The sequence below is a fragment of the Epinephelus lanceolatus genome, chromosome 6, assembly GCF_041903045.1.
Source record: "Epinephelus lanceolatus isolate andai-2023 chromosome 6, ASM4190304v1, whole genome shotgun sequence".
In the NCBI taxonomy this organism is placed as follows: domain Eukaryota; kingdom Metazoa; phylum Chordata; class Actinopteri; order Perciformes; family Serranidae; genus Epinephelus; species Epinephelus lanceolatus.
In genome coordinates, this window is record NC_135739.1 from 31697370 (window position 1) to 31720581 (window position 23212).

The 23212-nt window shown below is 41.5% G+C and overlaps 1 protein-coding gene across 1 annotated transcript in view; it reads right to left on the minus strand.

The window, feature by feature from the left end:
* col24a1 (collagen type XXIV alpha 1) overlaps positions 1–22119 on the minus strand; it is a 116576-nt gene extending 94457 nt beyond the window's left edge. Inside the window, exons 1-3 of the mRNA XM_033621642.2 lie at positions 21623–22119; positions 9910–9980; positions 775–2150 (exon numbers count right to left, since the gene is read on the minus strand). Coding sequence (XP_033477533.2) covers positions 775–2150; positions 9910–9980; positions 21623–21675 — 1500 coding nt within the window. The 5' untranslated portion in view covers positions 21676–22119. The remainder of the gene's footprint in view (positions 1–774; positions 2151–9909; positions 9981–21622) is intronic.
* Between the last annotated feature and the right edge of the window lie 1093 nt (positions 22120–23212).

A 23212-nucleotide genomic window follows, 5' to 3' on the forward strand; every position in this document is an offset into this window, starting at 1 on the left:
TAACAGCACAAAAGTTCTAATTAATCAATACTTTTGCCAAATTGTGAGCAACTGGAAAAGGGCCTGTGGCGTAGACTGTATCATGCTCATAATACCGCAGTACACTAAACTCAGCCTCTGAGACGTGAAGATAAGTTGCAACAACTCAGTGCTGGCAAGCTCTGTTCCATCTACAGACCTGCAGGCACTTAATAGGTGAGGTAGTATTATGGAAACTGGTAGATGAATCCAGACATATTACATCATTACATACACTTCATTTAAACGGAGCAGATATAAAGACACACATCTCACTCATGGAAACATAAGCAATACCTGTAAATCTGAGCTATGAAAGCATGTTCAGTGGCAAAGCTATCCTGACAGCCGGCTTACATCATAAGGCTGGATGCCAGGGTGTACCTCCATCATTCAGATGAGTTATACTCTCTAACATTAGAGCAAAAAGTGGCTGACAGTATTTCAGCGAGGGAATGACGTGTTATTTTAACAACTTGTAGATACATGAAAAAAGAACAGTGCTTGGACATGCTATCACCTCTAAATCACTACACCGCCCTGCCAAAATATTTTTCACATATCCTGGGTGTATGTAACAAAGCCAATTTTTACACAGAATTTTAACTGTGATGGCCATAAATTACCTTTGATTGCCTTGCATTGATGTTTTCCTCTTGAGCATGTACAGCAATGCACTGACTTGTGTCTCAACTCTTTGAATAATGTTCCATTAACTCACAGCTCTGCTTGTCATTCATAAATTCTGTTACTTACCGGAAAACCTGGCTCTCCTTTTGGGCCACGGAAACCATCTTCGTAGTCATAGAAATAGTCTGGATCCTCATATCCATAATCATATCCTCCCATGTCTACATCATCATAGCTGCCATCAGGATCATGCTGTTCTGAGGTGTCCACCTGATTCTCCCTGTACAAAGTGGTGCCATTGGCTTTCAGATGAGTTTCCAGAAGCTTTTGTGTCAGTTGGGGCCTAGAGTGAGAGCCCCTGGAGCTGTCGATGGAGTTGTTCCTGAGTCCTTCCTTCACTCGACCTTGCCTGACTGGGGAAATCAGGCCTGGGGTGGCATCTGGAGTCTGCAGTGTCCCGGAGCTGCTCTCTTCCTCTGTGCTGTTTTCAGAGTGATCAGTATTCCCCTGGGGGCTGATTCCTTTTGCCAACAAATTTTTGGAAGTGGTGATAGTTGTGCTATAAGCAAGATCCAGAAATGCTCTTCCACTCAGGGTTAAGGTGGGGCTGTCAGGTTGAGGTGAAGAAGTGGTGATGTGGGCAAGGGGATCCAATGTGGAAATGTGGCTTTGGTCCCCCAAATGAGGTTGTACCGATGGGCTCAGAGTTGAATACTGTGTTACGAAACTACCTGGGGACACTTTAAAAGCTGCTGTGGCTTTTAAGGGGGAATGATGGGTAGCTGCTACTCCAATAGGGGACTTTGTCAAGGGGTTAGAAGGTGGGTCATTTGCCTCAATATCCAAACCAGGATGGGGCAAAGGCAATCGGTAAGTGTCGGCCAGCCGGCACTGTGTTTTAAGGTACTTGCAGTAGTGCGCGGCAGCTTGGGCAGAGGGATAGATATCTAGCTGGCAGACTCGACCATTGAATTGTGCCGCTTTGGAGTTCATCCTCCCTAGAGTGAAGAGACCCCCAGAATCCCCCAATGTCTGAGATCTTGCCAGGGTCTGTTCTTGCTGCTGCACAGCCCCACAATCCGCATAGAAGGACACCGAGCGTGCACGAACACCCACAGCAAAAGGGTGCTGGCGCCCATCCTGCCAGTTGTAGGTAAAGTAGATGGAGGCTTTCTCAGCAGTGTAAACCACCACTCTGCGTGGCAGCAGCTGAATGCCAAAACGCAGCCTATCCCTGCTATCTTTGACACTAAAAAGAAAAGCATTGTTTGCTCTCCAGGAGCTTAGGCTAACCACAACAGAAAACTCCTCGCCAATCTCCGGCGGGAACAGACTTCCTGCTGGAGCCTCATAGAGGGAGTTTGAGTCGAGTAATACCCCATGTCCAGAAACAGGAAGATTCAGGGGTGAGGGAACAGTGGTGTAAGTAGCTAAAGGTGAGCTTGTTCTCTCGTCTGTGCTGCTTTGAGATGTGAGCCCCAATCGATAGAGGATATCCACTCCTGAATGACAGAAAAGAAAATGGTAAGGTTAATATGCCAAAAATAGATCACAAAGCAGGAAAGCTTTTGCTAAATAGTTTTGTTTTTTTTGATGGTTAAAAAAAAAGAAAAAGAAAAAGGTCCTAGACATCTTAGGGTATTTGTTTTGTGTTTTCACCAAAACAAGTTTAAATATGTAAAACTGGCATTAGAGTGCATCTCCTCATGCATCTCAAGTGACCACTTGTGATTGGCTCTCACTAACAGCTAACCTTACCTAATGGTTGGTAAAGGGTTTAACGCCAGTATTTGGACATTTTGGTGTCAGTGTGAGTTTGGTGACACCGTTTACCAGCTGCCACTGTGTGAGCTCTTGCTAACCGGGCAGTTGTTGAATTGAACATTTTCTACTTTTATTTAACTATGCTGTTAAACAATAACATAATTTCCAGAAAACTGAACTTTAAAAAAACGGAATTAAAAGATGTTGGATTGTCACATGAATAGAGCAAATGGGGCAGTGATGGTAAAGGAATTGAGTATGTTTGACAAACCAAGAAAGACAATTTTCTTTTAACTGCCCTGACAAAAATACAGTGAGATTCTAAGCATCCTGTGGTTACGGGGAGAAATAAAATGTAATTACTACAGTATGAATCATGCCTTTGTTTGTATTTAATGAAACAATTGTTCTGCACAAAGTCTTTTGTGGAAATGAAATGATGCAGAGACAACAGATTTTGTTTTTACAATATAAAATTGCATGAATATGATTGTTATTTAAGTCAGTACCGACCCCCATAGGGTGCACCAGATATTTGTACGTATTGTCGGAATTCTCTTTGTTCACAAACTGGTTTAATAGGTGTCAAAAAATATTTTTTCTTCCTCCATGGCTGCTAATTTTAACTAAAGAAAGACACGTCACTGCAACAAATGCAAACAAATGTAGACATTACATAATCTGTTCTTGTTCGAGTCAAACGACTGAGGAAAGAAAAAACTGATTGGTCAGACATTATACACTTACAACAGTCTCCCTGTGATGCTGGTGGCCCCTCCCTGTTTTTCTCTTGGAGTAAGTACCAGAGAGGCAGCTGCGGCCCAGATGAGTGGAAGGGACTAGAGAAGGATGGGGCCTGACTAGGATACAGGAAACCAGTCCACACAGCCTTTTTGAATCAATCTGCCACCAGAGATTCATGAGAGCAGCTTTCCTCCAAATGGTCCTGTCATAGTTTACCATGCCCACAGGTAATTCTTCAAAGAACTGATGCTAAGGCTGCTGACAGTGAGGCTCGACCAGGCAAAAGCGCTTAAAAATTATTTGGAGACAGAGGATATTCTGTGCAGTTTGGGCTTTGAGTAAAAGCACTGGACAAATAACTAGGCTGGAGGGCAGTGTGTCATATGTGTCACATATGTCAGCACTGAGCAGTGATAGTTCCAGGAAAAAAGTAAAAATGGCATTATTAATATGACAAATGGGAACAAGGACACCTGACACATATTGTAACTGTAAACGTCAACTGAATTACAAAACGGGTCAGTCATGTTTGAAGCTGACCTGACCTGTGTATATGTGTGTGTTCACATGCGAAAGAAAGAGGGAGAGAAAAAAGAACAATGAGAGTGAGTGACCGTGTGCATCTGTGAGCACGCTGGAAGACTGAGGCATCAGCAATATGTAAATACTATATGTGTGTTTGTGTGCATGTGTACTAGTGCATCTAAGTGTTTTGGGAGACCTCAGGGGCAGTTTGAGGTATTTTCATTGCTAATCCAGAGACACTTCTTTCCTTTGAAGCAACTCCTCCTCTGTATTTGGGGAGCCTACTTTCAAAGAAGGGTCAGTTGATTTTGTATCACTGAGGTGGAACTGAATGCACTAACACAGCCAGCGATCTGCATCTCCAGAGCAAAGCTTTAAAATGCCTTATTGTCTTCTATTACACATTTCACCCGTTTGATAAGAAAGGGTGCTTTCTGATTCAGAGAACTGTGGGTTCACACTGTTAACCATAGGGACTGCAGACACTAAAAAAAGACATCAAAGCTATAACATGCCTATTTCATATCAGTTGCACATGTACAACCTTTTGGCCTATCACCTTGGTCTGGGGATCAAATGAAACTGCCAGCAACTTCAAAATTCTGCAACATCTACTGAAAAAAAATGTGTGAACTACCAGATGGTGACTTTGTATACGAACGGCTGCATAGGAACTGTTTAAAGAAGCATCAGAAACTGAAGCATATTGTCAGTCACGAGTCATACCTGACCATGAGTTTTCCAAGTTTTAGACAGAAAGAAAACTAGTAGCCATCTTGTGTCCCAACATTTGTGACACAGGTTTTAGGTTTTTAAAGGCTGAAAAGGACCTGATATAATCAATTTACCCCTGTGTGTTTTATACTTTCAGCAGTGAGGACCATTAAATACTGTTACACCAATCCATACAACTGGATCTGTGTTGACGCAGATATTCTGCCTGGTTCCAGACCTCTGAATCAGCCCACTTCACCAAGTTCATGTTGAATGCTTCGTCTGGCATTGTGACATGAAACAGCAGTTTCTCGGTTGAATTAATAAATGATCCAGTGAGTGCCACAAGGGGAATAATGATTAGCCAATCAGAGCCTCAAGCGAGACTAACACTGTTGTCAAGCTGTTGTCAAGCTGTGTGCTGGAACCAATGAAGAGTAATAACAATTATTAGTGCTATAGACAAGATAGACGCTGCTATTGACATTGTTCTACATTGACATGTTCACTCAGTGTCACCTGTCATCATAGTTTGTTTAATTTTGCTTCGCTCATCTCCTAAAGCAGCGCAAAATTATTATGTTGGCATGGCTATGAATCAGTGTGGACTAAAAATTTATGTCAAATTACGTTTGATAGGTTGGTGATTACTTTGGGAAAATCGAATCCCTCCTCCCCACCAAAATTAGTTATAGTAGAGGCAATGTCAGACTATAGATGAAAGACTGTTCACAATTTTGAATGATGAAGGTCTAGCAAAAGTTCAGTCAGGAAGACTTTGCTTTTGCATGCTTAGGCCTGTAAAAAAAAATTTCATACCATGTGCAATTCACTCCTCACCCATGCACACTCACAACTTCAAGCTGTCATGTCGGGGCCAGTCAACTGAGGTATCAGCTGTTCTATCAGCTGATCACATTTAACCAATAGCAGAGCGACACACCTTCACTGTTAGCCAATCATCGTTTTAAAAATGATTCTCTTACTGCCTTTAGTATGTTCATGCTGCAGTTGTGCGCACCCTCCAACTCCCCATCGTCACCTCGTCTTCACAGATTCATCAGCTTCATCGGCCTTAGAGTCACCAGTTACCACCACCACCAGTGTCTGGGCTCATCATCACATATCATCTGTTAATCTGTATGCCTATAATCTGTATAAAACAAGTCACCTATCTCTCCTGACTGAGCCATCAGGCAAGCAGATATTTACTTAATTTTTTTGAGATTCCAGATCAGCATCCACTACTACTACTTTATCACTGTCACAATGCAATTTATTTATTTTTTTAGAACCAAGAATTTATTGGCATTCGTATGTACTTACATATTTTGCTTACATCTGATTCTTCTTTGTTACATACATACAAAAAACCGAAGTTATACAAAAAATGTATAAACTAAACCGTTGAACCAGTAACAGTTAGGCAAACAACTCAGTCTTGTTCGATTGTTTCTGATATTCCTCTGCACAAATCACAAATACACTCGGACAGTTCTCCTAAGACAGCACAGTTTAACAGTGTTTCACATTGGCATATTTAAGTAAGCACTTATGGGAGACCATCTAGTTCTGAAAATGTCCATCTTAAAATGAAGGTGTGCTGTTATCTTCTCCATTACATATACCTTCTTCACCCTCTCATGCCACTGAAGTATAGTAGGAGGAAGTGGTTTAAGCCATGATAGAGTTATCATCTTCCTGCCTACTAATAGTAGGACTTGCAATAGATACAGCTTCCTTTTTTCCAATCTTCCCTTAGGGAGTGCTCCAATAATATAAAACTGTGGAGTCAGAGGTAAATCAATGTTCAATATAGAGAATAATTCTTTACGAATCCCCTCCCAATAATTTTTTAACTTTGGGCAGTCCCAAAATATGTGTGTGTGGTCACCTATCTGATGACATTCCCTCCAGCACAAATTCGTTTTACTACTATCAAATTTGGAAGTTATGGAGGGAGTTCTAAAATACCTCATTTTTAATTTCCAGTTGAATTCTTTGCACATTGGACTACTGGTTAATTTATGCCCTTCTTCACACACATCTTCCCAGCATGCATCTTCAATAATAACATTCATTTCTAACTCCCATTTCTCTTTTATATCAAGAGCACTCCCCAACATCAGCAAATACAATGCAATTTATTACTGTAACCTAGAGCAATACAATACAATACAAACAATACAAAGTAAGTGTCAGCTGAAACTAAAGAGAAAAGAGCACTGATATAGGATTGGTGCTTGTTATTAGGCATTACTCTGCATTAACATATCAGAATTGGTACAGTATCCCGAGAAAAAAGTGGCATCATTCAACATGCTGTTGCCTAATAAATTGTCTAAACTTTATGTTTATTTCAAACATTTTCAAACCACAATGAATAATCTCAAAAATGCAATGGTAAAGCAGAAACCACGCTGTTACGATTAATCCTGGAATGTTTCATTTTGGATATAAGGTTTTCTCTAAAGAGCAATAATATAGTGGTATGTGGCCTATACTACTGTACCTGTATCTACAGTCATGTATCCATATATCTAAGATCTGAAGTTGTGGCATTCATGTGCATGTCTGTTCAGGGTTGAAGTGCATGAAGGATCTCTAAGGTCAAACATCTTCACATAACTTAAGAGACTAAGTGTATGGAAATCACAGAAATGCATTTTATGGCAAGAGTATAGTAGTAATACACTAGACTCACAAGTCAGTCTTCAGACGCTTTGCTTAAAGGGGCATAAAGCGAAATGGTTTCACCGCTAGGTTTCCTGCTGTGCACTGCCTGTAGACCAAAACAAAGTGTGTCATGAGCCACACCTTCCTCTACCTCTGCTCTCCACCCCCCACCCCACTCGCCTCGTCTGTGCAGCCGAGCACCGCAGCATCTCCACGGACAGTTACATCCAGACGGTCCCGGTGTTTCTTACGCAGGCTCCACTTCACTCAGCTGCCCGATATACCCGCTGCTTCTTCCCACATTAACCTGAATAACAAACCAGGGCTCGGTGCTCCAGTTGGATCCAAACAGAGAGCCGGGGCTAATGTTAGCTAGTAAGCTAGCGGAGACTAACTGGCTGTGCTGGCAGCTGAGTGAAGTGGAGGGAGGAGTGAAGGGAAGGCCAAGGGCTCCGAAAGGGGTGGGGTTTCACATGAACGTACATGAACGCGCAGCTGGACCGGCTTGTAAACAAGAGGCTGGAAATCAACACAGAGAGAGGGTGTGTGAGGTCATGCTATACTCCAGATGAAATTACACCTCTAGTTCTTCACATAGCAATTTTTTAATTCCTTCAATCTAGAAATGATGAATTTCGCTTATTGCTCCTTTAACTAAAGACTGATGACTTTCTCCCTGATTTTGTGTTTAGATGGGTGGATACAATTTCAGAGTTTAAAAAAACTCCCTACGTTGCAGAACCAATAGTAAATCTGCAGGGCGGTCCTTCAGTGGCTCACTGAACGCTTGTGCTCGTAAACACAGTCCGACTGCGTTAAAAGTTTTAAACAAAGTCGCTGTAAGTCCTTCATTTCCACAATCTTGTGGACTGAGCACACGTTTGATAAAACGGAGTTAAATCTCTTAGCATCCATTTTCAAGCTCTCTGTGTGTTTGTTTCCTTGCGGACGAGAAAAGGGGGAGCACACATTTCCGGGAGGGCGTGTCCTAAAAAAAATGCAAGAGGCGTTGCTTTGTTGCAGGCCGTTTTCTCTGGTGTGTTAAACACACTTTAGAAAGGAGTGTCCCCAGACTATCAGAAGGCGGAGATCTGATTGTCTGGTGGCGAGACTAGTAATACACTATATTTGGCTCTGAGGTGGACCACTTATCAGATTAATACAGCTAGTAAGGGAAGAAACACTTGCTGGGAAAAAGCATAGTCCACCGGTGGTTGAACAATGAAAACAGTTTAACAGATGCATTCTTATTTCTGTTTAAGTGCTTTGGAGGGAGGGAAGGAAAGAGGGACAGAGCTAGAGACAGAAAGTTCAATACACACAGCACATCATCTTGGACACTGTCTTGCCAAATTTTTAGTCCTACAGTCTAGGTAGGGAGACTATCTATCTGCAGCTGATCTAAGCAGGCACGTAAATGTCCTTGACATTCTTAGCCCGAGGTAAAGTCAGACCAGATTCCAATTAACCTGTCTCATATGTGAAGACAAGCTGCTCTAGCACCCTGTGCACATTCCTCCCCTCGTTATGATGGATTGATCCTGCTCTGAGTGGGCTCATCAACTACAGAAGCATGGAGGGCAGACAATGCAATGAGGGGAGGGATCCTTGAAGCGGTTTGTTTCCTCTGTGCAAGGGGCAGTAGACAATGCACATACATGTGGAGATGTGAACAAAAATGTGTGGATTCGTCATGAGGTCAACATTAAGTTAAGTGTGCATTACACTGTGTGGTATTTCTGGCAGTGGCCCAGTGATATGCCACTCAAAAAACAATATATCCTCTCAGATTCACTGAGTGCAGCCCTGCTGATTCAAAACACATCAGAGTTTTCTTTACATACTTTTGACAGCCAGCTTTCTTGCTGTGTGAAGGCAAGTTCTTTCAAGGAAATCACCCCCTGATTAATATGTGGAATTATACTTTAACTGTCCAACAGCTTTAAAGAAACTGTTTCTACTGTACTGATTCTGACCTGATGAAAAAAATACTCTGCTTCCTGTTGTCATCAACTCCTAACTTCTACCCTTCTCACCTTCAATTCCTCTCCTCCTTGTTGTTTTGTTTTTTGTTTCTTTAATGTATTGATATCACTTTATCCCCAGAATTGACCGGCAGAGACACAGTTGTCAATACATGCTAAGCATTTGACTAAGATATCCTCTTCCTCTTTGTCTGAGTGATTGGTGTACTTACGTTTACATGTGACATATTTAGAGCCTTCTCTGATGGACCGGAGATCAGTGAGGGGAAAAACAATGGATAAGCAGAGAGGCAACAAAGGTTGAGAGGCTATTTAGGCTGCTTCTACATGCATGCTGTGGACTGGAGAGCAAGAGCAGGCATGTCGAAAGAGAAGATTAAAAACATGAAGAGCAAAAGAGGAGCTCCTGTTTGCAGTCACTGTCCTCCATGCTCCAAAAATAAACTAGAAAGCAATACAAATTCACCTTTGAGGTTCTATCTGGAAGTACTTTGGATCTTGTCCTACAAGGTAAAAGGTATTGCACTATTGGGTGGGGGGTGCACCAATCAAAACTTTGTTCGATCTCAGAACCGCTTCTGAAACCTTAACTGAGATTATCTGCAAATTCTGGGAATAAGTCTGATACCAGTGTTATTTTTTCCCCAAGATTTTCACTACATGGAACTCAATAGAAAGATTGTTATGAAAAGTGGCACAAGGCCAGAGATGAATGAGGTGCTACAAACAGATTGTAGACACGGCTGAGTGGTCAAATGTCAGGGACAGTAGTTCACTAGTCACAAAAACAAAGAAAAAATAGTGATAATCTTGATGCTAATGTTAATTTATGCATCAGGGTTTTGTTGTTTACCTTGAGCTAGGTAGTCTTCTTCTCCAGAGAGTACTGCTGAGCATACTGACAGGAGCAGGATGAAGTTCCACCTAGAGGGACACACAAACACAAATTGATAACAGATTAGCTCATATTAACAGCAATCTACTGAAACATAAATGTAAGTAAAGTAGACGATGCAATCATTACTTGTGTCAAGTAAATTAAGAACAATTCTGATCATAATTCTGCTAAACAGACGAGCACAAGCTTTCAAAAACACATTTTTTAGGAGGTGGGCAATAATGTCAATCTATGTATCTATGTATTTATACACGCATATGTCCACTTATTCCTTTAAGGAACAGATTGCCATTCAATCACAGGGCAAATACACATACAAACACACATATATTAGCATGTATGACTAATTCTGAGTGTCTGAGTTGCCTTGTGTGTTGCAGCCTGGGATGAAAACCAGAACTCCAGGATGAAAACAAAGCAAATACCAGGGAGAGAGGAACATGATAACCGTAAACATAAATTCATGCCTGGTCTTTCTTACTGTGAGGCTACACTGCTAACCACTTAACATCAACAGCATACTTTCCTATCCAATTACAATCCTGGTGATACATTTTATACAAGATATTGCTCTTCATCATGAAGATGCATGCCAAGTGGTTTTCACTGTATATGAAACCCTGTTAAAGGAGAGCATTAGTATACTTCATCCTGATCCTGCATGTTGATTATCCCGAGTACACTAAGACAGAGCATAGTCACACAGCTGCACTAACACTCAAATCAAATAAGAAAGCAACTCTCCAGAAAACAGCAGCCTCTTGTTAACGTTTTGCCCCAGTCACAGTGAATTACAGAGGACAAACGTGTGGTTAATCTGAGAAAAACACCAATGACTACATATTGGCTGTTTTTCCATTGAGTCATTAACTATTACAAGTCAAGTCTTATCCTGCTGACATAAGGAGAATAAGGAGAGTCTCCTTGAAGTCAGATGTTTGGAGTAGAAGGCGCAAGTCTCTTGAGTGACGCTGAGATCAAAAACTGCCTGATGGCATACCACTTGACACTGGAACACGAGTGACGTATGTTGCCATTTATAAGTGCCACAAGCTATCATACTAAAATTACTAGTGACATATCACTCTAATCTAATATAATCTGCTGCTAGAACAAGAGAGGCATACCATCACAGCCACGTCTTGATCTCTGCGCTGCTGGATCTCTTTATAATAGGGCCTTGAGGTGATGACAATTATTTGAGACAGAGGAGGTTGAAAATATTTCCTGTAACAGCACAAGTATAGGAATGGCCAAGATACAGTGAGGATATAAGCATGAAACATATGGAAGAATGCACTTTTCTTGCAATGTTTTTTTTTGATACATCATGGGAGGACAAACACAGTTGTACTTAATAGCCTTAATTATTAATAAAGTATGTTCAACTTAGGTGTGTAAGTTATCTAAAAGCATTCCATTAAACTGGTGCACAAATTAAATGGGCCCTGGAACTAAAACACCAAAGTTAAAGCTAATGGGAAGCAGTCATCGTTAATGAGACTGCCTAGCTGCACCTGTGTTTGCCAAAATATCCACCATGAGAATGGTCTGTAATTAAATTAAACAATGCAGCTGTTAAATCTGTTGAATATCAACTTTGACTCCTCTCATAGCATGGGAAGAGCTGGGAGACTTCACTCGTTCTAATAACACAAATTTATATGAGATGGCACAAAGAAATAACCTTAATTAACCAGACAAAATGGTCAGTAACTGAACATTAACGGTCGTCCACACAGCGATGTAACGTTAAGCTAATAGTGAAGCTAGCAAGCTAACGTCAACCAACGTTAGCTAACAATACCTTTCACTAAAGCTAAAATTACTTCATGCTGGTATAACTAAAGTTAGAATGATGTATCAGAATCAAGCTGTTAATTTTTACGCGACACACGCTATTTACAGCAAACATACCTCGAGAGACAGCTCACTCGGACAGAAATGTCAAAGTTATCTTGTGTTAGATTAGCATTAATGCTACAAACTAGCATAGTGAAGTTCAGCAAATCCTCACCCTCTTCCCGAGCCTTTTTAAGCGAAATGTATAAACACCTAGGAGCCAGTTACAAACGAGCATGTTGTAACAATCTATAAAAATGACTAGGAATGCTTCATTTATCGGCTGCACAAGAGTATCGGCCTGTAGGCAAAGATGACATTTACCAATAGTCGATATTTTTCTGCTGCGTCACATCAGTTTTGCGCAGGCTAAAAAGCAGCGCTAACGGTGTACCGTTGTCCTGGGGACAGTAGCAAACGTGTTTGGGACGGACAGAAATCTTCCCCGCTGGACGATAAATTCACTATCAACTAACAATAATTCCGTGTTTAAATCGGTAGAAGGAGAGCTAATTAATTAACATGAACTGTTAGCAGCTGGAACTAGCTCCTGACTGACTGACTGACTGACCGACCCTGTGATGCGTTTAAGCTCTCTTTGGTTAAAAAAAAAAAGCAAAGTTGGGCAAAGGTAAATTGTAACATTATCATGAGGTGTTCAAATGTAATCTTGTAAAATGCACTTTTTGACGAGAAACTTGAACAATTACAGATGTCTGAAGGAGAGGTGTGTCAGTGTTTTCACAGCAATATAAAAAAGATATTAAAGAGAAAATTCTGATATAGATGCACTCACTTTATTTGGTATGCCTGTTCAACTGCTTGTTAACGCAAATAGCTAATCAGCCAATCAAGTGGCAGCAACTCAGTGCATTTAGGCATGTGGACATGGTCAAGACGACCTGCTGAAGTTCAAACCGAGCATCAGAATGGGGAAGGAAGGTGATTTACGTGACTTTGAACGTGGCATGGTTGTTGGTGCCAGACGGGTTTGTCTGAGTATTTCAGAAACTGCTGATCAACTGGGATTCACAGAGGATGATCCGAAAAAGAGAAAACATCTAGTGAGCAGCAGTTCTCTGGGTGAAAATGCCTTGTTGGTGCCAGAAGTCAGAGAAGAATGGCCAGTCTGGTTCAAAATAATAGAAAGGCAACAGTAATTCAAATAAGCACTCGTTACAACCAAGGTCTGCAGAAGACCATCTCTGAACCAACAACACGTCAAAGCTTGAAGCAGATGGGCTACAGCAGCAAAAGACCACATCGCGTGCCACTCCTGTCAGCTAAGAACAGGAAACCGAGGCTACAATTGGCACAGGCTCACCAAACTTGCACAATAGAAGATTGGAAAAACGTTGCCTGGTCTGATGAGTCTCGATTTCTGCTGCAACATTCAGATGGTAGGGTCAGAATTTGGCGCAAACAACATGAAAGCATGGATCCATCCTGCCTTGTATGAACAGTTCAGGCTGGTAGTGGTGGTGTAATGGCGTGGGGGGAATTTTCTTGGCACACTTTGGGCCCCTTCATATCAATTGAGCATCGTTTAAACACCATGGCCTACCTGAGTATTGTTGCTGACCGTGTCCATCCCTTTATGACCACAGTGTACCTATCTTCTGATGGCTACTTCCAGCAGGATAACGCACCATGTCAAAAAGCTCAGAACATCTTCAACATGACGATGAGTTTGCTGTACTCCAATGGCCTCCGCAGTCACCAGATCTCAATCCAATTGATCACCTTTGGGATGTGGTAAAACATGGATGTGCAGCCGACAAATCTGCAGCAACTGTGTGATGCTATCATGTCAATATGGACCAAAATCTCTGAGGAACATTTCCAGCACGTTGTTGAATCAATGCCACCAAGAACTAAGGCAGTTCTGAAGGTAAAAAGGGTCCAACCTGGTACTAGCATGGTGTACCTAATAAAGTGGCTGGTGAGTGTGGTAAAAAGGCCCGTGTTTTTCATGTGACAGAAGATATTTCAAATGTTATATACTATGATTGTGCATGATTGGATTTGTGCTCGTTCAAAGGTAGTATAATGAAGGACTGAATGACTTTAAAACTGTTCAGTTGTTACAGGTTGACACAATGGTGTCTTAGAACTTGGAACATTTTAGTCTTTTCATTTTTAAATCAGTTGTTGGAACATGTTAAAAAGAAGTGGGAGCCCCTTAAAAGGCAACCTGACTCCACTGTTTACGAAGACTTTCAGCTTTGACATTTTTATGTCTGAAAATATGGCGAAAAGTCATGCAGGGAGCATTTTTCTGTCATGTTTTATTGTTTTCAGACAATGATGGATTTCGTCTCAAAGGCACATTTGGTTAATAACAATTTAATGCTGTTCATGGAAGCATGCCTCAGCACAGCTATGACCACAAAGAGGGAAAAGCCCCAGCTGAGATTTAGAGAGAAGTGTCACGCCTGCCTTTTAAGAATTTCTTTTGTAACTTGCAAAGAGCACTTTGCCTCATCAATCTTCAAAGGGGTTGTCAACTCAGGCTTTTTTTGATTAACAGGACCACAGATGCCATGTAATTGACAACAGTAATCCATCTACAAAATTTTGCATTTGTATAACAATATAGGAATGCACGTCTTCACATACAAAACGCTTTTGCAAATGTCACCATGCTCAAAACAGATGGAAAAAGAAAGAAAGAGAGAAATTCTTTAGCTTATGCTCCACTACTTTTAGAAGATTTCTTTATTACAAACAGTGCTGATCATACAATGTGATGGGTTACAAATACTGCATCTTACTGCAATAGATTCCTTTGACCTTCACTGACCCCACCTCTAGGTGGCACTGCCCTCCATTAACTCCTTTAACCAGCATGTAGCTCTACAATCAGTGAAATGTAAAGGAGCCCAGAGGAGTGTGCATTGAACACATTGCATTGATGTTATTTTCCCTTATTCAGATGAGATTTTCACACACAGATGACGTTAATATCAGCTTTAAAGGCAGTGGGGTGCAACGTGTAAAAAACATTCAGGCCAGGGATTACACAGACCACCATGTACAACCACCACCACATGTTTTTTTATCTTTATTCCCACAGTTTTAAGATAAAATCTCCAAACCTACACAAACAGCAGGATATGTTGTGTTGTTCTTGTTATACGCTGTCACCAGCCTTGTGCCAGTTTTAGTAGGCTATATAGGATAGCAATATATAGGACATAAGGGTAGTATACTTAAATAATATGGTTGGTTTAAAATGTTATACTGTTTAAACTACAGGTATACACTACAGTTTTTTGCTCATGTTTTCCCCTGATTTCTATCAATCAGATCACATGTAAAAACCCCAATTTTAATCAAACCATGAAACCTTAACTGGAAAATTGAATAAAAACTTGTAAATGTGGCAAAATGTGCGTACAAACTTGTGTCAAAGTCACCGACATGTCATCTCTTTTCTCCTACAACTTTAACCCACAACATATTTTACCACAGCATTTATCATGTACAGCTTCAAAGCATACTCTGTGCATTAGAACAAAATCAATCACATCGACAACCCTGTACATAGTAACCGCCGCTGACACAACCCGAAGTAGCTTCTGGCACTTCACGTGGTGATTTTCAACACAGTATGGTGGCAGTACAAAAGACAGGAGGAGACAGAAGCCCTGCTATTTTAATATGCGGTCAGACTACGTCAGAGTGCGATCAATCACAGGCTGCTGTCACACCTTAAACCTCCAGGGATTGTTATGTGAGTGTGATGGCTGCAAACAGCATGGCATCAGACTCACAAACATCTCTCCTCCATGGCCTTTCAGGACCGGATTAACCCAGCAGAGAGGCTACCAGTGTTTGTGTGGCCCCGTTTGACGGAAAGCTACAGACAGGCAGCCATGTTTGTTTTCCCAGAGCAAAACAAAGAGAAAGACAGAGAAAAGAGTGAGAGGAGGAGAGAAAAAGACAACAAGTAGAAACACTGTGAGCTGTCTGTCACCTGTTCCCCATCTAGAAAGTGGTGCGACATTCCAGTGCTGGGAACACAGACATAACCCAAAAGCAGGAAAAAGCAATAGAGGCAAACAAGGGGGGAATATATGATTACAATCATTCATCTGTTGAGAGAGGATAAAAACTGACATTTATGAAACCAGTGAGTAGCTGGTTTTGCTTTAAAGTTGGCAGTGTTTAAAAGTAGAACAAATGAGAAAAAAAACTAAATATAACACTTAACATTCCCTTTTTGGAGTGTCAAGTGGGGCCATCTGATGCTGATTCGGGCAGCTTTTTTCTGCCTGTCACACAGTCTCTCTGTTCAGGGCTATTTAAGGAATCCCTGAGACTCTGCCACTGAACAGGCTCCGGGCATTGCTTCAGCACATCTACAGTGACGTAAGTACCTTAAAGGGATACTCCACCCTTCATATGATTAGTTGTATATCAAGATACTCACCCCCATGTTACTTTGAATTCTCGAAGAAAGCTGTGTCTTTCTTGCATGTTTCTGGTGAGCGAAAAATCCAAAAACCGAGAAAATTCTTGATGAATTAAAGCCATAGGCGACCATATTCAACATCAGTAAAATGATATCAAAACATCAGATTACAAACTTGCACACAACTTCAAATCCAAATGTCATTTATCCAGTTTATCCAGTATGCTCAATAATCCCCATACAGACAGCCGTTTCTGACGGTGAACTGGGCTAAAGGTTATACGTATCTATGCTCTCTTCAAAGCCAGACTCCATTGACAGAAACAGTAATTTTACATCACTGAACACGGGAGCTGAAGCTGCTGGAAACTGATTGAGGCAGTGGTAGACTAGTAGCTCCCACACTCAGCAAGGTAAAATTACTGTTTTTGTTGATGGAGTCTGGCTTTGAAGAGAGTATAGATACGTTTCACTCTCATTTCAGTTCCTCATGGGAAACAGCTGTCGGTATTGGGGATTATTGAGCTGACGACTGGATAAATGAGACTTAAATTATACTGCGTGAGCTGTGTAAGAGTTTAGGTTTCTTGTTGTTAAACATGGTTACTTATTTGCTACTTCAAGTAATGAGTAATTGATATACAAATGATCTTTTGGAGGGTAAAGTATTCCTTTACCCTGCCATTTACTATGCTCCTGTCTCAGCATCAGTTGGTGAACTTTATGTATCTTATAACCTTTGACAATTTTTAAGCATCAAATTTTTTCATAATGCAAAAAAGATGGAGGAGAAGAAACTGAGTTCCTCATATCCGGGACATTGGCTACAAGCAGAGCCACCAGTTGCATCGTTTCTTCGTTAAATCCTATGCTAAATCCCTGTCCAAGTGACAGCACACTATAGCATGCTCTCCAGCCCTTGCAGTTAATGGAAAAGACTGCTGAAAGCAAGACAAAGCTCCCCAAACACTGCTCTGTTGACTAAGGGAAATACCACTATGTGGGGAGTGGGTGTCATGTCAGGACTATAAATAATCACAACTTAAAACTCCCCTCTGCAATGAATCATTCCAACAGTAACAGATCTTGCCTTTCTCCCCTCCAAATTAGCTTGGATCCCTAACAATGGTGCATTCAACTGAGGAAAAAGGCTGAGAGGCAAATGGAGAGGTAAAGTGCTCGATTTGGTTTGGCAAACAGGAGCAAAGTCACTTACGTTCTGTTTACAGTCCTCATAAGGAAAGGGAAACTATTTTCTTACTTTCATCATTGATGTCTGTCATGGGGTGACTCTGTGAGCAGTGACATTCGCAGTACACTGTTTACATGTCTAATTTGGCGGCCCACTTAACCAAATCCATTAGTATCAACAAAGCATGCGAAGCTGTTAATCTACCCAAACAACTCCAAAATGTTTAACTTCTTGAGGGGATAAACAAAAATGACAATAAAATTGCTGTTGATCCGTGTTGGGGGTAAAAATTATGTACAACAGCAGCTCCTCTTTGCTTTGCCTTTGGTGGAAAGTTCTTTGATTTGTAAGGACATGTTGGACCATCTAAACAAACCTGATGGGAGTCACCTTGACTGACTCGCCTCATTTCATCCCTTCTGTTGACTTTGAAAAGACTGTTCCTGCCTTCAGAGTATCACAACAGTTGATGTAGCACTCTGTAGGCATGCTCCACATAGAGTCATTATTCAGAAAGTTGAGGTTTATAGAGCTTGACCTTGCAGCATTTGCCTAACCTCCACTCTTATATGCCCCATGGCAAAAAAATGTGGTTCAGTTGAGCCCAAGTTTTAAATGGAGCGGAATTCAAAACAGAAGGAAGGCAATAACTCTGACACATAAACTGACAGAGTCCTCTCAGGAGCTGTAATGAGGCTCATAATAGAAGTCGCTTTGCAGAGACATCAAACTGTGAGAGAAATAAATTATACATGTGAAAAACTACATCCATCATATATACAGAAGATCTCCTCCTGTTGAAACACAGCATCACACACACTCTCTCTCTCACACACACACACACACACACACACACACACACACACACACACACATTGTTCACATGCTAAGGCCAAGCGGATATTTCTCTCAATGGAAACGTCTGAGCCTCTTACTAATCAGGTGTTCTGTTCCTGCATGCTTCGCTTCTCAATCTCGACCAAAACATTCCTGGACACGAGCAAGTAACAGATGCACAGCCAATATCTGCTCCCACTGGCCGTGTTTCAGCTTTAGCACCTGTATCCTGATCGTGATTACTTCATTATGGAGGCACTAAGTGCGCTTGTCTTCTTCTCATGTCTAAACTGCCTTCAGCAAAAATTAGCAGGTCAACAAGTTTCCAGGTTTCAATTGCCCACTCTCTTCCTGGCCAAGATTTGAAATACGTTTCAGGTCTGATACATTTCCAAACCACCCCAAGCAACTCATGAATAAAAATATGAATCTATATATAATTTTCTAAGACCGGTGTGTCATATCCGGATGCTTCTTAATTGAAGAGGAGCAGAGCGTGGGGCATGTTTGTACTCACTCAGGAGTCAAGAGGTCACTGCAGACCAGAGCAAAGATTGACTTAGTCCACAAGACAGTGAGCAGACAAAGGGCTGTGAGTAAACTTTCACTGGCCTTTAATAGTTTGCCCTTTTCCTGTTGCAGGGGGGCCTGCAGATGCTAGGAGGGTTAAATACACTCACTCACACAGGCAGGCCAAAAATTCCTACAGGCACTGGTGTGGAGACGGTGAGTGTGTAGCAGCAAGAAGGTGAGCGGGCTGTGATTACAGGTGAGAAGTTGCCTATCACCTGGGACCATCGACACATTTCTCTTTTTAAGTTGTAGTCAGCTTCACAGCTGTGATCATTGAAGGGTTAGGTCACATATTATTCCACCTTGTCTATCAACAGACCTCATTATAAGCAGAAAAATAGTTCCTAAGGTGTTCTCAGTGATGTCTGTAGATTATCCTCAGGGTCATGGGCATTGTTTCTTGTAAGACACTTTGCTCTGTGTGAGGGTTATAACATTGTTTACATCTCTCAGACAACTTTTACTCACCTCCATTGTAACATTTCTCAGCAGGGATAAACAACACTAGCAGATACCAATCGCTGGGATGTTGTATTGGGTTAACCGCTCTTTTAAAGGTGCTGTGTGTAGGATTTTGTGGTGTCTTGAGGTTGCAGATTGCAACCAACTCAAACTTCTCCTGTGTCCCAAGCATGCAGGAGGACTACAGTGGCTGACATGAAAACGTAAATGTTGGTTTGTCCCTTCTGCACACGACATGACGAACTCCTTAAAAGATGACCCACTCCTTATGTAGATATAAATAGCTCATTCCAAGGTTACTAAAACACAACATTTTTTAGTTTGAGGTGATTATACACTAATAAAAACATTGTTATGAATATTATATTCCATTTCTGCCAATAAATCCCCCTAAATCCTACACACTGGACCTTTAAGCTGCATGTTATACCACCCATACAGAATTCAACTAAGCTTATGACTCTTACTGGCCAAAAATGACAGACTCTTACGTTTAAAGTACATGGAAAACAAAACAAAAGATGTGTGGCCATATTTAAGGTAATTACAGTATATGCAATGATAGCTTCAGGGTGAGCTTCAGCATTTGTACTTCATGTAATGACAACAAGAATTGGAGAGCAGTGACATGGAAAATGTTGTCCCAGTAGGCTCAGTCAAATAAGAACACTGTTGATATTTGCATCCTCATGTAAATAAAGTCTACCTGCAGTGCTTTCAGTAACTGTTATGCCTCATTATCAGTAGGGTACCCTCCTCCATTTCCAACTATGTTCATACACATACCTTCGCAACACACTGAACACACTTTCTGATAAAGCCCAGGAGCACCAGACTGCACAGTATGAATTTATCAAACTAAATGTCACTGTCTCAGTGCACTGGGCAAAAACAAACTCCACTTCATGAAGACATCATTTAGTAAATTTAACATTTCTATCAGCCACTAGTCTAGACCCCCTCCTCTTAAGTATAGCCCATCTTCACTTCCTGAAAAGCTTGCATCATCACCTCATTATGGGAACTACCAGACAGCGTTGAGGAGACAGCATGCTTTCAGTCAGTATGTGAGTAGCTTTGACTCTCTGCAGCCATAGCCTACAGTACAACCACCGCCAGCAATGGAGCAGCAATCCCTGCAACAGTGGGTGATTGTCTGGAGCTCAGGAGCCAGTTAACCACTGATGCATACACACTAACTCTCACAGTGATTTCAAGGGAGGCCACACTTGTTCTCAGTCAACACAGATCTACCATAAGGCTCTCATTTTCACCCTCAAGGACAAAAAAAATGGATCTGTCAGGATTTCAGGTCCACTTTGTTTTCCATCAAGCAAAGTCTATCAGCACAGAACAACAGGATGCATTGTGAGCTCAGCTCTTTTTAGATCTTATCTGGAAGGGAGTCATAATAGAGTACAGACAACTTGGACTCACTTCTGATGAAAGAAAATACATTTCCTGTCAAGTAGCCTATGGAGGCGTGCACATTTCTATAGCTCAGCTACAGTGCTACAGTCCCAGCTGAATGCAACAGAACAACAAAACCTGCATGCAGGATGTCAATAATAAACACTTCCATGAGGAATGTTTAGGCTTAAAGGCACTAAATAGATTTTCCATTTCAAGTGTAAACAGTTTGACAAAGTTATAAGTAGTATAAGTAATAATGTATCAGTGATAAATGCTGAATGAATGCTGAAGCATCATTGCTTCCAAGCCATTCTCTGTGTTTATCTCCCAGCTTATCATAGCTATGTGAATGAAAGATCAATCCAGTTTCTAAGAGACAGGGTTGGCAGTGGGCCACATGGTATTCAGATTATACTGTAGGAGATCCCAGGCTGCATGTTCATATGGCGAGTTCAAAGCCAAGACTTGTGCACTTACTACTGCTAAAGATGTCAGCTGCATTCATCAAGAGCAACCACAAATGTAAAGAGAATTTCACAGTGAATACCCTGTTCAAAGCTAAAGTCCACATGTGCACATGTACTGTAGCTTGCATGATTATTGTGCAGAACTTAAGAATGAAAAGTACAACACACACAAAAGGATCTCATTAAAAACACTCTAAAAGGAATAAAAAATAATTACAGAGAGCAATGATTCCAATATTAAACTCTATGCATGAAAATACTGTATTTCAGTCACGTTTTGGAGGCAGAAACTTGTAGCTGCAGGGACTTTGTTTAGTCATTTGGCGCCCCTGTCAGGGAAAGACGCCAGAGAACAGAACTAAGTCACCCAGTTGCCATTTTATATGTGAATCTGTTCTGGGAACAGTCTCAGAGGCGCATAGGTAGCCGAACATCTGCATACGATTAAACCAAATGCCCACTTACGTTGCTGCCGCGGAAACGTGTCCACTCCTTGTCCGTTGAGCTCCTAAATGCATTTGTATGCATTTGTCCAGGCAGCAGAGATCTGGGTGAAAACAGAATCACACTCAAGAGGATACCTGCTCATGGGCTAACCCTTTGGTTAACAGCCAAAGGAAGCGTAAAGTGGACGGATGAGTTCTGCCACTTCAGAATTTCCTCATCGTCTTGCAGTCCGGAGGAGAGATGTCTCCCACTCGTTCAAGGCAGAGCTAGTCAGATCCTTTGCGCTCTGCGGCGCGCAATGATCGGGCTATTTCTATCCAAAGTGGAGACGCGCAAGAGTTGCATAGAAAAAGTTGGCTTGGTGAGCGGCAATTCGGGCTGCAGCAATGTCAACTCGACTGCTGTGCGGGATACAGAGAGTCGGAGTTCGACTGCTTCTCTCACAGAGTGGTCTCCAACATAATAGCAGATCCAGCTCTGTGCGTCTTTACCCCCAGGCGGTGGTTTCTGCTATGTGCCTTGACTTGCACTGATGCAAGGGGACCCGTATTCACCTCAACACAACTCCTACCAGCTGGTGGTGTTGGATTTCACTTACTCGTGACATCACGGATGGACTTTTGGGTTGTGTTCATCAATGTCTGTTTTGACTACTGTATTGGGTCCACTATATATATATATGTACATATATATATATCAACTGTATAATCTGCAGGCTAGAGGGCATGTTCTAAATCACCATTAACTTGCTTGCAAACACACGCACACACACACACGCACACACACAGACACACACACACACACACACACACACACACACACATGCACTCTGACACATACTGTAGAGTACACACCAAGACTGGAATACTACCAGAGAAAATAGAGGAGATCAGCTGATGCAGCCTCCTGTTGTTTGCTGACAAGCAAATCTGCCAGGTGCTGCAGCTGCACTGTTGTTCCGGCAATATGGCAAAAATATCCAGCATTAGGCAACTCACATCATGATGAGTTTACAACACTTTTTTTTTACTCAATGAACAGTCTTTGCACACATACCCCTAAAAGTACACCCTTATCTAAGAACATATTTTCTCTGCAGGGGAGTGGGGTGTGGAGTACCCAGTTTGCTCTGTAGTGATTAGACACAGCTAAAGTTAATTTGAACCTCATATGCACTTGGCAGGATGAACATAAGCCACAACGAGTTAAGTCTTTTGGGCCTTGCTTGGTTGGTTAATGATCCTGCAGATTTCAAACTGTCAGAAATGATGCAAATAATCATATAGGAATGTCGAGTTTAATGTGAAAATATGCAACAGTATGTGCAAAGCGCAGGCCCGCGGCATGTGGTGTTGCTGTACATAAAACAACACTATTTTCTTTAGCCAGCATCCAAATAATTACATGTTAGAGTAGGGCCTCCTAATTAACTGCATTTCTACTTACATAAAATGAAATGAAGCAATTACGCTATAGACCACCATGTGACATAATCCTGTACAGGTCTAAGAAAATGAAATGTGTATGAACAGGTTGGGTAGCATGCCATGTGGTATGAGAGGTTTTGATTTGGCAGCATCAGCTCCAGCTGCTTCATAGTGTTTAGTC